Source organism: Engystomops pustulosus, chromosome 10 (assembly GCF_040894005.1).
Source record: "Engystomops pustulosus chromosome 10, aEngPut4.maternal, whole genome shotgun sequence".
NCBI lineage: Eukaryota > Metazoa > Chordata > Amphibia > Anura > Leptodactylidae > Engystomops > Engystomops pustulosus.
In genome coordinates this window covers 95,288,994-95,307,538 of record NC_092420.1, presented here as the reverse complement: position 1 = coordinate 95,307,538, position 18,545 = coordinate 95,288,994, and the positions used below count along the sequence as shown (strand labels likewise).

Sequence of the window (18,545 nt, the reverse complement as noted above, 5' to 3'; positions counted from 1 at the left end):
CCTGGACTCCTCATCACTAGACCCCCATCATCCCTGGACTCCTCATCACTAGACCCCCATCATCCCTGGACTCCTCATCACTAGACCCCCATCATCCCTGGACTCCTCATCACTAGACCCCCATCATCCCTGGACTCATCATCACTAGACTCCCATCATCCCTGGACTCCTCATCACTAGACCCCCATCATCCCTGGACTCCTCATCACTAGACCCCCCATCATCCCTGGACTCCTCATCACTAGACCCCCATCATCCCTGGACTCCCATCATCCCTGGACTCCTCATCACTAGACCCCCATCATCCCTGGACTCCTCATCACTAGACCCCCATCATCCCTGGACTCATCATCACTAGACCCCCATCATCCCTGGACTCCTCATCACTGGACCCCCATCATCCCCCTGCTATCGACAGACCCCCGTTCACCACTAGAGCCCTATCAATATAAGGAAAGCTGGGGGAGGACTATGGCCGCTACAGAAATGTCAGCGGCAGTTGTCACCCAGCTTTCTGGACCCCTGAAAGGCAGAAGTGGCTGGAAAGCAAAACTTTAAAAGTTAACCCTTTACCTCCCTGATAACTCTGCGCAGGGGCATAAAGGGTTAATACGGGATTATTTTTTTTTTTTTTTTTTGAAAAAGCTTTATTAATTTTTTTTGCATAAAATATACACACAGTACATATGTACACCGTTTGTATACACCAATATTTCCTGCATTTCTCACCTATAATAAATTCCATAAATAAAATGGTACTTATATGCATCCTGGTTTACATTCCGTTCTTAGCATTACCTTATAATCTATACAAAGTACAAATAGACCCAAATATTAAGGTGTGCCCTCTATATACCAACATTAACCTAAGGAATGGATTCTCTAGATACATACTGATCAGTTTCCATTTTCTAATACGGGATTATTTATATCATGATTTTATAACCTTTCCTCTTATTCCGCTTCTTAATGCCCCCCCCCCCCATATATTTTACATTTGTCACATCGCCCCCTTTACTGCCCCCCTGACTCCAGATCCGGACTGTAACACTGTCACGACTCCTCAGCTCCGTCCATCACCTTCCAGAATTCTGAAAAGGTCAAATCTACTGTGCATCGCGCGCCATAATGCGACATAACGCAAATCCGAAGAGCCGGAATGGCCGTCCGGGGGGCTGTAGAGCGCGGCGCAGCTCAGGACGCTCTCTAACTATAACTCAGCAATAGAAGGCGGCAAATGGGGGACATCACTTCCCTCTCCAGGAGATAAATCTGAGGTTCTACGTGTAATTGGCGTCTCATATCCGAGGATCGGTCACAGGAGGGTCACACACACATTAGGAAGATCATCTGCTCACTTAAAGGGGCAGAGGACAGAGTGTTATAAAGGGGAGGAGTTATCTAAAGACTGATGACATCATCATCTGCTTGTGATGTCATTGCTTAAGTTCAACATTCCACTGACCCTACGAATGAAAGACTACAGTGTCCATACATGACCCAGATACATGGGCATCACTGCGCCCACCTAGCACCGTACTGGGGGCTCCGCTGATCTTACACACCAGATTGTGCTCAATCAGCCGTAAAGCATCACCCTCCTGCTGTAAAGATACATAAATAGGCCCATACGGTGTCACTTCCCACTTCAAGCAGCAGATTCTACTGATTGTTCGTCCTGTTATTATGTTATATTAAATATAAGATAGAGCCCTGGTGGTCAAGTGTGGGTGATAATGTTCCTGCTGGTCCAGTGATTTCTATATAAATGTGATGGCTAGTAGTCAGTGTAATGATATAATTGTGTGATAAGTAATGTCCCTGGTGGCCCGGGGCATTAATGAGATCTCCTAGTCCAGTAGTTTTGCTACAATCCCTTGTGGCCCAGCGGGTTCATTATAAATTCTGGTGGGTAGTGGTCAGTCTAATAATATCCCTGGTGGTCCATTGGGTGCTTGTATGTCGCTGGTTATGTCCCTGGTGAGCCAGTGGATTAATTATATCACCTAGTCCAATAGGTGTTACTACTATCTCCATTGGGCCAGGGGGTTCATTATAAATTCTGCTGGCTAGTGGTCAGTCTAATAATATCCCTGGTGGTCCTTTGGGTGCTTGTATGTCTTTGGTTATGTCCCTAGTGAGCCAGTGGATTAATTATATCACCAAGTCCAATAGGTGTTACTACTATCTCCATTGGGCCAGGGGGCTCATTATAAATTATGGTGTCCAGTGGTCAGTCTAATAATGTTCCTGGTGGTCCAATGGGTGCTCGTATGTCGTTGGTTATGTCCCTGGTGAGCCAGTGGATTAATTATATCACCTAGTCCAATAGGTATTCTACTATCTTAATTAAAAATTCTGCTGGCTAGTGAACAGTGCAAAAATATTGTGATGACCAATGTGGTTAATATTCCTTGTGTCACGTGGGTCCATCCAAACTTTTAGTCGAGCAGGTTTCTAATATCCCTGGTGGTCCAGTGGCCTCCCTCTGTATTCTGGTGGCTATAAGTTCTTATATCCTGTGTTGTTACTGATGATGGCCCAGTGTTATTGATACCTGCCAGGGGATTGGACATTGGAGTAATCATGTGATATTGTAGGTGATGTATAGTCTGTATGTATGTATGTATGTAAGAAGCCTCTTCTGTGTGACCCCCCTCCTAGAACACGATCCGTCCCATAGACTCTGCTGCCATCTAGTGGCATAAAAGCAGAATATCTGTTCACAATCCACTACATTGGCCTAGATGTATTAAACTGTCTGGCGCAGTGTTTTATCTGCAAGGACACAGAAAAAGTTTTTGTTGGAAAGAGAAATATTTTTTTTAAAACTATAGTTTCTCAAAAATAACCCATGTGTGTTTTTAGCAGGACATGCCTTCCATAAATGGGAGGAAACCATAGGAGAAGGAATCTTGCTCATGGATCTTATCTTAAGTGTACAGTGTCCATTTCAGAAGTCATAGATCATATAATCAGACACCTGAGACTGACACCTGACACCCAAGACTGACACATGACTCTGACACATGACTCTGACACCTGACTCTGACACCTGACTCTGACACCTGACTCTGACACCTGACTCCAGGTCCAGGAGTGAACTTATTACGGAAATAGTCACAACACTGGAAGAGCAAACAGATGTGAAACCTCTGTGCTAAAGGGGAACTGTCAGCAAGCGTGACCGTGCCGACTGCAGCCAATGTTATGTGCTGTCCCTGGAAAGATGTGTAATTAGATCTCTGTGTATGTTGTTAGTAGCAGCAGGACTGTGATATATGGAGTTCTTATTCAAGGATTGTAGCGTTTCCAAGAAAACTGGGGGCAGGTCCTCACACCGCTGTGCTCTGTGCTCCCTGCATCTAGTGTTATATATTATCCCTGGAGAGATGTGTTATTAGACCTCTGTGTATGTTGTTAGTAGCAGTAGGACTGTGATATATGGAGTTATTATTCAAGGATTGTAGAATTTCCAAGAAAACCGGGGGCAGGTCCTCACACCGCTGTGTTCTGTGCTCCCTGCATCTAGTATTATATATTATCCCTGGAGAGATGTGTTATCAGACCTTTGTGCACGTTGTTAGTAGCAGCAGGACTGTGATATATGGATTTATATTCCAGGATTGTAACGTTTCTAAGTGCACGGGGGTTTCTTATCACACTGCTGTGCTCTGTGCTCTCTGCAGTCATTTTTATGTATGGTCCCTGGAGCAATGAGTAATCAGACCTTTGTGTATGTTATCACAGGACTGTGATATATGGATTGTAGTGTTATTACTAGTGGGGCGGCACTTTACATTTTTTTCTATGATGTTCCTATGTGTATTATCTTCTACAGACTTTACAATATTGAGAATCCAGTATGGAGGACGCTATATAAATAATACAGCCCAGACACGTCAATCACAGGACACACCTGAAGAATAAACACAGCACCTCTATCTCTTCTGCGGAGCCTGCAGGCGCCTTGTGTATTACAGGCACCTTAGTAACAAGGATTGGGAACCGGGTGCTTAAAGAAACAGAACCACACATTATACCCTGGAAAACTCACATGAGGACTGTGAATGATTGACTGCAGTGGACCATAGAGCTCGCACTCTACAGCCTGAGAGGTAGGGAATAATAATAATTCTTTATTTATATAACGCTCACAAATTACACAGCGCTGCACAAAGCCTGACAAATTGGTTCCTGTCCCCATGGGGCTCACAATCTAAACAACCTACCAATATGTTTTGGAGTGTGGGAGGAAACCGGAGGAAAGTAAACCCATGCAAACATGGAGAGAACTTACAAACTCTTTGCAGATGCTGACCTGGGGGGGGATTTGGACCCAGGACCCCAGCGCTGCAAGGCAGAAGTGCAACCCACTAAGCCACCTGAGACTCTAATACTAGATCTCCTTATACTTAGATTATTTGAGTTATAGGATGTTTCCAATGACATTGTAACTTACGCTTAGGTGACATCTGCTGAATCTGGGGTAGTGGCAGGACAGGGAATTCCAGGTTTGTTCTCATTCAAATAGCAAGGAGCTGAGAGGCAGTAACCCAACTCAGCCACTATACTGAGAGTGGGGCTGTTAATTTGGCTTCTAGTGGGGGCAGGAGTAATCAGCTGCTCGGATGGGTCCCGAGTGTTGGACCCACCATTGTTCTAGATTGGGAGGAGGGCCTCTATTTGGAATCTTAATCCATTAGAAGAATATCTGTAATTTTGGAGGAGCCAGAAATTTAATTTCTGGGACATTTCCCTCTCCCTATAATCAGAACAGTGTAGTTCTGTATTTCCCCAGTGGTGGCGCTTTTGAGGATTTTAAGTGTAAGTTTGCCTCTGCTGTTCAAAACTTGTGTCTAGTATAACAAATCATTGCTGTTATAAGGGCTCAATACCAGACACGGCCTGTAAATAGTGGTGGCGCTGTTTATGAAATATCAGCACCAGACAATTCTATCCTATCCAGAGATCCTGTTACAATCTGTCAGTCCTTATTGGATCACAATCACTGGATACAATAGTAACAGCCCCACAGCTGTGAGAAGTGAAAGGTCAGCTCCCTCTAATACATACAAGTAATAATACAACCGCTATACACGTGCTCTCATATTATAGGAGAAGCAGAACAAACACTTCCTGATTACCGCACAACTGAACCAATATATGTCTCACATGAAGAACCGGCAGATTGGTAGAGAGAGGATGCCACAGACCATTGTGAAGATTATTGGAAGCAAATATGTCAGATTTCCTGCAGAGAAACCAAAGGAGTAAGTGCAAAATATCATAATAACCAGAAGAAAAGATCAATCAAAGAGGAAACATACAAAATATAACTACTATAATACTGCCCCCTATGTACAAGAATATAACTACTATAACACTGCCCCCTATGTACAAGAATATAACTACTATAATACTGCCCCTATGTACAAGAATATAACTACTATAATACTGCCCCCTATGTACAAGAATATAACTACTATAATACTGCCCCCTATGTACAAGAATATAACTACTATAATACTGTCCCCTATGTACAGGAATATAACTACTATAATACTGCCCCCTATGTACAAGAATATAACTACTATAATACTACCCCCTATGTACAAGAATATAACTACTATAATACTGCCTCCTATGTACAGGAATATAACTACTATAATACTGCCTCCTATGTACAAGAATATAACTACTATAATACTGCCCCCTATGTACAGGAATATAGCTACTATAATACTGCCCCCTATGTACAAGAATATAACTACTATAATACTGCCCCCTATGTACAAGAATATAACTACTATAATACTGCCCCCTATGTACAAGAATATAACTACTATAATACTGCCCCCTATGTACAGGGATATAACTACTATAATACTGCCCTTATGTACAGGAATATAACTACTATAATACTGCCCCCTATGTACAGGGATATAACTACTATAATACTGCCCCCTATGTACAGGAATATAACTACTATAATACTGCCCCCTATGTACAAGAATATAACTACTATAATACTGCCCCCTATGTACAGGAATATAACTACTATAATACTGCCCTCTATGTACAAGAATATAACTACTATAATACAGCCCCCTATGTACAAGAATATAACTACTATAATACTGCTCCCTATGTACAAGAATATAACTACTATAATACTACCCCCTATGTACAGGAGTATAACTACTATAATACTGCCCCCTATGTACAGGAATATAACTACTATAATACTGCTCCCTATGTACAGGAATATAACTACTATAATACTGCTCCCTATGTACTAGAATATAACTACTATAATACTGCTCCCTATGTACAAGAATATAACTACTATAATACTGCCCCCCATGTACAGGAATATAACTACTACAATACTGCCCCCTATGTACAAGAATATAACTACTATAATACTGCCCCCTATGTACAAGAATATAACTACTATAATACTGCCCCCTATGTACAGGAATATAACTACTATAATACTGCTCCCTATGTACTAGAATATAACTACTATAATACTGCTCCCTATGTACAAGAATATAACTACTATAATACTGCCACCCATGTACAGGAATATAACTAATACAATACTGCCCCCTATGTACAGGAGTATAACTACTATAATACTGCCCCCTATGTACAGGAATATAACTACTATAATACTGCCCCCTATGTACAAGAATATAACTACTATAATACTGCCCCCTATGTACAAGAATATAACTACTATAATACTGCCCCCTATGGTACAAAAATATAACTACTATAATACTGCCCCCTATGTACAGGAATATAACTACTATAATACTGCCCCCTATGTACAGGTATATAACTACTATAATACTGCCCCCTATGTACAAGAATATAACTACTATAATACTGCCCCTATGTACAAGAATATAACTACTATAATACTGCCCCCTATGTACAAGAATATAACTACTATAATACTGCCCCCTGTGTACAGGAATATAACTACTATAATACTGCCCCCTATGTACAGGAATATAACTACTATAATACTGCCCCCTGTGTACAAGAATATAACTACTATAATACTGCCCCCTGTGTACAAGAATATAACTACTATAATACTGCCCCCTATGTACAAGAATATAACTACTATAATACTGCCCCCTATGTACAGGAATATAACTACTATAATACTGCCCCCTGTGTACAAGAATATAACTACTATAATACTGCCCCCTATGTACAGGAATATAACTACTATAATACTGCCCCCTATGTACAGGAATATAACTATTCTAATACTGTCCCCTATGTACAAGACTATAACTACTATAATACTGCCCCCTATGTACAGGAATATAACTATTATAATACTGTCCCCTATGTACAAGAATATAACTACTATAATACTGCCCCCTATGTACAAGAATATAACTATTATAATACTGCCCCTATGTACAAGAATATAACTACTATAATACTGCCCCCTATGTACAAGAATATAACTATTATAATACTGTCCCCTATGTACAAGAATATAACTACTATAAAACTGCCCCCTATGTACAGGAATATAACTACTATAATACTGCCCCTATGTACAAGAATATAACTACTATAATACTGCCCCCTATGTACAGGAATATAACTATTATAATACTGCCCCCTATGTACAGGAATATAACTACTATAATACTGCCCCCTATGTACAAGAATATAACTACTATAATACTGCCCCCTATGTACAGGAATATAACTACTATAATACTGCCCCCTATGTACAGGAATATAACTACTATAATACTGCCCCCTATGTACAGGAATATAACTACTATAATACTGCCCCCTGTGTACAGGAATATAACTACTATAATACTGCCCCTATGTACAAGAATATAACTACTATAATACTGCCCCCTATGTACAAGAATATAACTACTATAATACTGCCCTCTATGTACAGGAATATAACTACTATAATACTGCCCCCTATGTACAAGAATATAACTACTATAATACTGCCCCCTATGTACAAGAATATAACTACTATAATACTGCCCCCTATGTACAGGAATATAACTACTATAATACTGCCCCTATGTACAAGAATATAACTACTATAATACTGCCCCCTATCTACAAGAATATAACTACTATAATACTGCCACCTATGTACAGGAATATAACTACTATAATACTGCCCCTATGTACAGGAATATAACTACTATAATACTGCCCCCTATGTACAAGAATATAACTACTATAATACTGCCCCTATGTACAGGAATATAACTACTATAATACTGCCCCTATGTACAAGAATATAACTACTATAATACTGCCCTCTATGTACAAGAATATAACTACTATAATACTGCCCCCTATGTACAGGAATATAACTACTATAATACTGCCCCTATGTACAGGAATATAACTACTATAATACTGCCCCCTATGTACAAGAATATAACTACTATAATACTGCCCCTATGTACAGGAATATAACTACTATAATACTGCCCCATATGTACAAGAATATAATTACTATAATACTGCCCCCTACGTACAGGAATACAACTACTATAATACTGCCCCCTATGTACAGGAATATAACTACTATAATACTGCCCCTATGTACAAGAATATAACTACTATAATACTGCCCCCTATGTACAGGAATATAACTATTATAATACTGCCCCCTATGTACAGGAATATAACTACTATAATACTGCCCCCTATGTACAAGAATATAACTACTATAATACTGCCCCATATGTACAAGAATATAATTACTATAATACTGCCCCCTATGTACAGGAATATAACTACTATAATACTGCCCCATATGTACAAGAATATAACTATTATAATACTGCCCCCTATGTACAGGAATATAACTACTATAATACTGCCCCTATGTACAAGAATATAACTACTATAATACTGCCCCCTATGTACAGGAATATATCTATTATAATACTGCCCCCTATGTACAGGAATATAACTACTATAATACTGCCCCTATGTACAAGAATATAACTACTATACTACTGCCCCCTATGTACAGGAATATAACTACTATAATACTGCCCCTATGTACAAGAATATAACTACTATACTACTGCCCCCTATGTACAAGAATATAACTACTATAATACTGCCCCTATGTACAAGAATATAACTACTATACTACTGCCCCCTATGTACAGGAATATAACTATTATAATACTGCCCCCTATGTACAGGAATATAACTACTATAATACTGCCCCCTATGTACAGGAATATAACTACTATAATACTGCCCCCTATGTACAAGAATATAACTACTATAATACTGCCCCTATGTACAAGAATATAACTACTATACTACTGCCCCCTATGTACAGGAATATAACTATTATAATACTGCCCCCTATGTACAGGAATATAACTACTATAATACTGCCCCTATGTACAAGAATATAACTACTATAATACTGCCCCCTATGTACAGGAATATAACTACTATAATACTGCCCCCTATGTACAGGAATATAACTACTATAATACTGCCCCCTATGTACAAGAATATAACTACTATAATACTGCCTCCTATGTACAAGAATATAACTACTATAATACTGCCCCCTATGTACAGGAATATAACTACTATAATACTGCCCCCTATGTACAAGAATATAACTACTATAATACTGCCCCTATGTACAAGAATATAACTACTATAATACTGCCCCCTATGTACAGGAATATAACTATTATAATACTACCCCCTATGTACAGGAATATAACTACTATAATACTGCCCCTATGTACAAGAATATAACTACTATAATACTGCCCCCTATGTACAGGAATATAACTACTATAATACTGCCCCCTATGTACAGGAATATAACTACTATAATACTGTCCCCTATGTACAGGAATATAACTACTATAATACTGCCTCCTATGTACAAGAATATAACTACTATAATACTGCCCCCTATGTACAGGAATATAACTACTATAATACTGCCCCCTATGTACAGGAATATAACTACTATAATACTGCCCCTCCCTCCTGTACTATGGATATATACTGTACATAACTTGATCCCTCAGGTGTCCGGATGTGGGGAGTGCGACGTCTCTTGCACAGAAGATTCTGGGGAGAATCCGGGACACAGAATCCTTCAGGCAGTGTCTGCAGGGTGGGGATCGCTCATCTTCTGGTCTTCTTTCGGTTTCAGAGGTGAGATCTTGGGATCTGGTACATGATACAAGAACTCGCTCCCTGGGTTACTGTAAGTCCTTACAGTATTTAATACTTCAGAGCTGTAATCACAATTCTGCCGGTTATTACTGGAAATATTATCAGATACATCCCATATTAGCTGAGCCTCTCCCTCACTTACCTGTATAAGGTGACTGTACACACCATGGTTTGTGCAGACACTGAACAAGCAGGGGATGATGGGTGATTTCAGCTCTGCAGCCCTGTATTATTGCTCTTATTAACCCTATTAGTACCGTGTATTTCTAGTTTCAGGGGATCTGTGCGTCTCACGGAGCGTCAGTAACCCTTTCATCCCTGTTACCACTCCTAGAAGACGCTGCATTCAGTGACCAAGGACAAATACGGCAAGTTACCTGCAGATTTCACTTTCCTTGCCATCCGAGTTGTCACAGCTCCGCTTTAAAATCTTAACTTTAAGGGGTGACCGGTGGGGCGCGGGTGTCACAGGTATAAGGTTGTCCTTCCCTCTATAATTCCTACTGCTTTCTCCAGGTGGAAACAGATTGTAGATTTATTACAGGAGAGAAAAGAAGTAAAATTACAAGAAGAAGAAGAAACAGGTAAAGAAACAGAAACTCACATTAATCTACACAGTAGCCAATAGTCACAGCGCCCCATCACAATTGGCAACAAAAAGTACCCCCCAGTAGCTAATAGTCATATTACCCCAACACAGTAGCCAATAACCACAGCGCCAGCACCAGTAGCCACAGTGCCTGCCCCCAGTAGTCACAGTGCCTGCCCCCAGTAGCTCAGAGTCACATTAATTGCTTCCAGTAGCAAACAGTCACAGCGCTTGCCCCGCAGTAGCCAATAACCACAGCGCCAGCCCCAGTAGTCACAGTGCCTGCCCCCAGTAGCTCATAGTTACATTGACGGCTTCCAGTATCAAACAGTCACAGCACTTGCTCCACAGTAGCCAATAACCACAGCGCCAGCCCCAGTAGTCACAGCGCCAGCCCCAGTAGTCACAGTGCCTGCCCCCAGTAGCTCTGAGTCACATTAACTGCTTCCAGTAGCAAACAGTCACAGCACTTGCCCCACAGTAGCCAATAGTAACAAAGCCTGCACCGAATAAATAACAAACAGTCCAGGGCCGGCACTACAGTACCCAATAGTAAAAGTGCTTTCCCCTGGTAACCAGTAGTCACAGTGCTTGCCCCCAGTAGCCAAAAGTCACAGTACCTGCCCCAGTAGCAAAATATTAAGCAGTTGCCCCCTGCCTTCCAGGGTAGCCAATAATCACATCGCTTGCCTCCAGTAGTCACAGTGCTAGCCCCCAATAGTCACAATGCTTGTCACCAGTAGACACAGTGCCAAAGCCACAATATTCACTATGCCTGCCTCTAGTAGTGATGATGACATCACACGTCCGCCTGCACCGGGTCACCTGCACCACGTCTTCATCACGCGGGCAGCCCAGTGGAAGGAGAGCAGTGGAGATTCGTTGCACCCAAAGGGTGGGAGCCGGCTCGAGACTCTGCTTTTCACTGGCGACTAGCGAGCCGGCCATGATGTGAGCAACCAGCAAGCCTTAACCACTGAGAGCCGGTCACATGTCTTCCTGGGGTGGAAGCCTCTGATGTGCACATGTGACGCCATTCACACTCACTGAGAACTGAGACAGTAGATACAAAGTATCACCTCGTACCTTCCCCTACATAAAGTCAGACTAAAAGCTGAGAGAACGGAGGCCCCACTGGTTGTAACCCCCCTTACTGCACACTAGGGGGCGACATAAAGAAAAGTGAAAAGTTCTGCAACTTTGTCGCACTCTGTAATCAGACTTCTGTGTATGTTGTTGGTAGCAGCAGGACTGTGAATTACGGATTTATATTCCAGGATTGTAGATGCTACAGGTGCATTGGGGGCGTGTCCTCACACTGCTGCTCTCATCCAATCCCTTCACTTCCTTGGTTGAACTTGATGGACATGTGTCTTTTATTTTTAACTGTATAAACTATGCTGTGCTCTGTGCTCTTTGCACTGGGGGGCTCGGTGCCCCTCTTCAGCCAGTGTCAGGTATTGTACCTACAGATGTGTAATGATACTTTTGTATATGTAGTTAGTAACAGCAGGACTGTGAAACATGGAATTAAATTCTCCAAGAACACTGCTGTGATCTGTGCTCTCTGCAGTCCAGTCTTAGCTATTGTCCTGTATGTCTAAATCTGTATGACCTTTGTGTATGTTGTTAGTAGCAGCAGGACTGTGAAATATGCATTTTAATGTCCAGGACTGAATTGGGGTGGTATCATTACACTGCTGTGCACTGAGCTCCTGTCTCCTCTAAATAATAACTGTAAAAGGCTTTTTGTTAAACGCTACTAGATGGGGTTTTGTGGTTTGAAGATCGTTGCTTGCTGTCAGTGAATGGCTGCCTGCAGATGGAAGACTTCTGCTTTATGAAATTCTATGACTTTACTAATACAGTAATTATATATGATTTGTTTTATGAAGTTCCAGAGGATGGCGCCCCCCACAGTACAGAAGAAGAGGGGACGACACAGTCTGACTATGAGGTAAGTTTACTTGGGGGTATTCACTGCATGGGGGGTCGGCAGCCTCTGCTCACGCCCCCTTATTGATGCAAGTCATTAGTGAATCGCTATAAAATATCCCAAATATTTCTAAGGTCCCAGTCTGTTCTCTTGCTCATCCCTCAGACAATGTGACATCAGCTGCTCTTTACACAGGGTCTATCAGAGATACAGACTGCGGGGAGACCATGTGCGGCCAGCAGGGGCGCTGCACCCCGAGACACCAGACCAGTATCCGAGCCCCCACTACATCTATGGGAACCCGACCGCTCCGAGGGGGAAGAATCCTGGATAGAGAGATTCATGAAGATGGAGAATGTTCTACAGATGTGTCAGATAAAAGATACAGGTACATAGGGGGCAGTATTATAGTAGTTATATTCTTGTACATAGGGGCAGTATTATAGTAGTTATATTCCTGTACATAGGGGCAGTATTATAGTAGTTATATTCCTGTACATAGGGGGCAGTATTATAGTAGTTATATTCCTGTACATAGGTGGCAGTATTATAGTAGTTATATTCTTGTACATTGGGGGCAGTATTATAGTAGTTATATTCTTGTACATAGGGGGCAGTATTATAGTAGTTATATTCCTGTACATAGGGGGCAGTATTATAGTAGTTATATTCTTGTACATAGGGGACAGTATTATAGTAGTTATATTCCTGTACATAGGGGGCAGTATTATAGTAGTTATATTCTTGTACATAGGGGGCAGTATTATAGTAGTTATATTCCTGTACATAGGGGACAGTATTATAGTAGTTATATTCCTGTACATAGGGGACAGTATTATAGTAGTTATATTCCTGTACATAGGGGGCAGTATTATAGTAGTTATATTCCTGTACATAGGGGACAGTATTATAGTAGTTATATTCCTGTACATAGGGGACAGTATTATAGTAGTTATATTCCTGTACATAGGGGACAGTATTATAGTAGTTATATTCCTGTACATAGGGGGCAGTATTATAGTAGTTATATTCTTGTACATAGGGGGCAGTATTATAGTAGTTATATTCTTGTACATAGGAAGCAGTATTATAGTAGTTATATGGTTGTACATAGGGGGCAGTATTATAGTAGTTATATTCCTGTACATAGGGGCAGTATTATAGTAGTTATATTCTTGTACATTGGGGGCAGTATTATAGTAGTTATATTCCTGTACATAGGGGACAGTATTATAGTAGTTATATTCTTGTACATAGGGGGCAGTATTATAGTAGTTATATTCTTGCACATAGGGGGCAGTATTATAGTAGTTATATCCTTGTACATAGGGGGCAGTATTATAGTAGTTATATCCTTGTACATAGGGGGCAGTATTATAGTAGTTATATCCTTGTACATAGGGGGCAGTATTATAGTAGTTATATTCCTGTACATAGGGGGCAGTATTATAATAGTTATATTCTTGTACAAAGGGATCAGTATTATAGTAGTTATATTCTTGTACATAGGGGGCAGTATTTTAGTAGTTATATTCTTGTACATAGGGAGCAGTATTATAGTAGTTATATTCCTGTACATAGGGGGCAGTATTATAGTAGTTATATTCTTGTACATAGGGGGCAGTATTATAGTAGTTATATTCTTGTACATAGGGGGCAGTATTATAGTAGTTATATTCCTGTACATAGGGGGCAGTTTTATAGTAGTTATATTCTTGTACATAGGGAGCAGTATTATAGTAGTTATATTCTTGTACATAGGGGGCACTATTATAGTAGTTATATTCTTGTACATAGGGGAAGTATTATAGTAGTTATATTCTTGTACATAGGGGGCAGTATAATAGTACTTATATTCCTGTACATAGGGGGCAGTATTATAGTAGTTATATCCTTGTACATAGGGGGCAGTATTATAGTAGTTATATCCTTGTACATAGGGGGCAGTATTATAGTAGTTATATTCCTGTACATAGGGGGCAGTATTATAATAGTTATATTCTTGTACAAAGGGATCAGTATTATAGTAGTTATATTCTTGTACATAGGGGGCAGTATTTTAGTAGTTATATTCTTGTACATAGGGAGCAGTATTATAGTAGTTATATTCCTGTACATAGGGGGCAGTATTATAGTAGTTATATTCTTGTACATAGGGGGCAGTATTATAGTAGTTATATTCTTGTACATAGGGGGCAGTATTATAGTAGTTATATTCCTGTACATAGGGGGCAGTTTTATAGTAGTTATATTCTTGTACATAGGGAGCAGTATTATAGTAGTTATATTCTTGTACATAGGGGGCACTATTATAGTAGTTATATTCTTGTACATAGGGGAAGTATTATAGTAGTTATATTCTTGTACATAGGGGGCAGTATAATAGTACTTATATTCCTGTACATAGGGGGCAGTATTATAGTAGTTATATTCTTGTACATAGGGGGCAGTATTATAGTAGTTATATTCCTGTACATAGGGAGCAGTATTATAGTAGTTATATTCTTGTACATAGGGGGCAGTATTATAGTAGTTATATTCTTGTACATAGGGGGCAGTAATATAGTCGTTATATTCCTGTACATAGGGGGCAGTATTATAGTCGTTATATTCCTGTACATAGGGGACACTATTATAGTAGTTATATTCCTGTACATAGGGGGCAGTATTACAGTAGTTATATTCTTGTACATAGGGGACAGTATTACAGTAGTTATATTCTTGTACATAGGGGGCAGTATTATAGTAGTTATATTCCTGTACATAGGAGGCAGTATTATAGTAGTTATATTCTTGTACATAGGGGGCAGTATTATAGTAGTTATATTCCTGTACATAGGGGGCAGTATTATAGTAGTTATATTCTTGTACATAGGGGGCAGTATTATAGTAGTTATATTCTTGTACATAGGGGAAGTATTATAGTAGTTATATTCTTGTACATAGGGGGCAGTATAATAGTACTTATATTCTTGTACATAGGGGACAGTATTATAGTACTTATATTCTTGTACATAGGGGGCAGGCTCGTCTTTCAGGCCAAACGCTACACGGATGCCTCCAGTTTGTGCCAATCACTGCACTGGCTACCTGTCTCCTTCCGTATTCACTTTAAAATAATAACCCTTATCCACAAAGCTCTGAATAATGCTGCACCTCCCTATCTCTCTTCTCTCATCTCAGTCTATCGCCCTTCCCGTGCTCTTCGATCTGCCAGTGACATTAGATTAATCTCTACCTTAATTCAAACCTCCCATGCACGTCTCGGGACTTCTCCCGAGTTGCACCAATTCTCTGGAATGCCCTTCCCCAGTCTCTGAGACTAATACCCACCCTCCAAAGCTTCAAACGTGCTCTTAAAACCCATCTCTTTAGGCAAGCCTATAACACTCATTAACTGCATGAAATGTCAACTCTCCCTTTACTAATCCATCCTATGTACTATCCTATCTGTTATCTGGCAAACAGCAGATATATACCAAGCTCCAGGCTGCTCTGCAGTCTTTTTCACCTAGGACCCTGTAAATAAGATGCGGCTGATGGCTGGTTCAAGCAGCAACATCGTTGTTTAGTAAATTATTTATTAAATTATTTTGTATTGGTCCCTTATGAAGAATGGCTGGACCATTCTACAATCTCTTGTGTCCCCCCTCATCCTCATAGACTGTAAGCTCTTGTGTCACCCCCTCATCCTCATAGACTGTAAGCTCTTGTGTCTCCCCCTCATCCTCATAGACTGTAAGCTCTTGTGTCACCCCCTCATCCTCATAGACTGTAAGCTCTTGTGTCACCCCCTCATCCTCATAGACTGTAAGCTCTTGTGTCACCCCCTCATCCTCATAGACTGTAAGCTCTTGTGTCACCCCCTCATCCTCATAGACTGTAAGCTCTTGTGTCTCCCCCTCATCCTCATAGACTGTAAGCTCTTGTGTCACCCCCTCATCCTCATAGACTGTAAGCTCTTGTGTCACCCCCTCATCCTCATAGACTGTAAGCTCTTGTGTCACCTCCTCATCCTCATAGACTGTAAGCTCTTGTGTCCCCCCTCATCCTCATAGACTGTAAGCTCTTGTGTCACCCCCTTATCCTCATACACTGTAAGCTCTTGTGTCCCCCTCATCCTCATAGACTGTAAGCTCTTGTGTCACCCCCTCATCCTCATAGACTGTAAGCTCTTGTGTCACCCCTCATCCTCATAGACTGTAAGCTCTTGTGTCCCCCCTCATCCTCATAGACTGTAAGCTCTTGTGTCACCCCTCATCCTCATAGACTGTAAGCTCTTGTGTCACCCCCTCATCCTCATAGACTGTAAGCTCTTGTGTCACCCCCTCATCCTCATAGACTGTAAGCTCTTGTGTCACCCACTCATCCTCATAGACTGTGAGCTCTTGTGTCCCCCCTCATCCTCATAGACTGTAAGCTCTTGTGTCACCCCCTCATCCTCATAGTCTGTAAGCTCTTGTGTCACCCCCTCATCCTCATAGACTGTAAGCTCTTGTGTCACCCCTTATCCTCATAGACTGTAAGCTCTTGTGTCACCCCCTCATCCTCATAGACTGTAATCTCTTGTGTGTCCCCTCATCCTCATAGACTGTAAGCTCTTGTGTCACCCCCTCATCCTCATAGACTGTAAGCTCTTGTGTCACCCCCTCATCCTCATAGACTGTAATCTCTTGTGTGTCCCCTCATCCTCATAGACTGTAAGCTCTTGTGTCACCCCCTCATCCTCATAGACTGTAAGCTCTTGTGTCACCCCCTCATCCTCATAGACTGTAAGCTCTTGTGAGCAGGGCCCTCACTCCTATTGTTCTATATGACTGTTTGTTCTTTGTAATGTAATATAGTTGTATGTGTCCCCTATGATTTGTAAAGCGCTACGGAATTTGATGGCGCTATATAAATAAAGATTATTATTATATTATTATTATTATTATAGTAAGTATATTGTGCATAAAGTCAGTATTCCAATTTACAATACTTTCTATATACTATTATATATGTCTACATTGTGTCTGTATCTTTCTTTTTATATTTCTGCTGTGGATTATTGTTGTTTTTTTTCCATTTTTTCAGGTCTGGTGGCGGTAGAGAGGGCGCGTCAGGTTATTAATAAATATAATATCATTTATACTTTATGTTTGAGTCCTGATAAAATCAGTGAGGCTCTGGATATGTTCTGCAGTGGGGGTCACATACTTCTGGCACCGGTGCTGCATTTCCTGAAGGAGCTGTAATGTGCACATCATGCGGTATTATTCTGCGGTTTCCAGATTCACGCACTCTACATTTCCATTCATTAGTCTGTGACTGGTGAATTATAGATGAGGAATAACAGAATCTATTTATGAAATTAATCTTTTCTTTAACTTGATAAAATGTGTTTCTTAATAAAAAAAAAATAATTAAAAAATAAATAAATCTGAGTGTTTGACTGGATCATACAGGGCTGGACTAGTAGATACCGCTGCTGTCTATGAGGAGTAGCGCCACCTGTGTCTATAGGTTGGATCCTGTATTGCAGTTATTCTTAGCTGGAGTGAATGTGAGTCTGTGACTGATGTGTAATACCACATATCACCTGGTTACACAGGATGGCGCTGAATTATGAAGAACGCGGCCACGTTTTCTAGTCCTGCTCTCTTTCCATATTGCCTTTAACCCTTTCAGGCTCATTTGGCTTGACCTCTGTTATGGTGCACTCAGGGGGTTGTCAGCCAAGATATATCTCTTCTCTGTGATATCTCATGTACTGTACATGAAACAGGCGGC

General features: G+C 40.7%; 1 protein-coding gene across 1 annotated transcript; it reads left to right on the top strand.

The window, feature by feature from the left end:
- The first annotated feature begins 3,973 nt into the window (after window positions 1-3,973).
- On the top strand, window positions 3,974-18,040 carry C10H1orf87 (chromosome 10 C1orf87 homolog). Its single transcript, XM_072128115.1, has 8 exons — window positions 3,974-4,118; window positions 5,119-5,273; window positions 10,101-10,230; window positions 10,522-10,619; window positions 10,768-10,835; window positions 12,736-12,797; window positions 12,972-13,164; window positions 17,850-18,040. Exons 2-8 carry the CDS (start codon window positions 5,167-5,169, stop codon window positions 18,008-18,010), a joined length of 819 nt encoding a protein of 272 aa, XP_071984216.1. The 5' UTR covers window positions 3,974-4,118; window positions 5,119-5,166; the 3' UTR covers window positions 18,011-18,040.
- The last annotated feature ends 505 nt before the right edge of the window (window positions 18,041-18,545 follow it).

Bases quoted from the DNA above. Each gene is read 5' to 3' on its own strand.
- C10H1orf87 (XM_072128115.1), top strand. From the start codon at position 5,167: ATGTCTCACATGAAGAACCGGCAGATTGGTAGAGAGAGGATGCCACAG. The intron at 10,620-10,767 runs GCAAGTTACCTG...TGCTTTCTCCAG, and splicing joins AGTGACCAAGGACAAATACG to GTGGAAACAGATTGTAGATT. The intron at 13,165-17,849 runs GTACATAGGGGG...CCATTTTTTCAG, and splicing joins GTGTCAGATAAAAGATACAG to GTCTGGTGGCGGTAGAGAGG.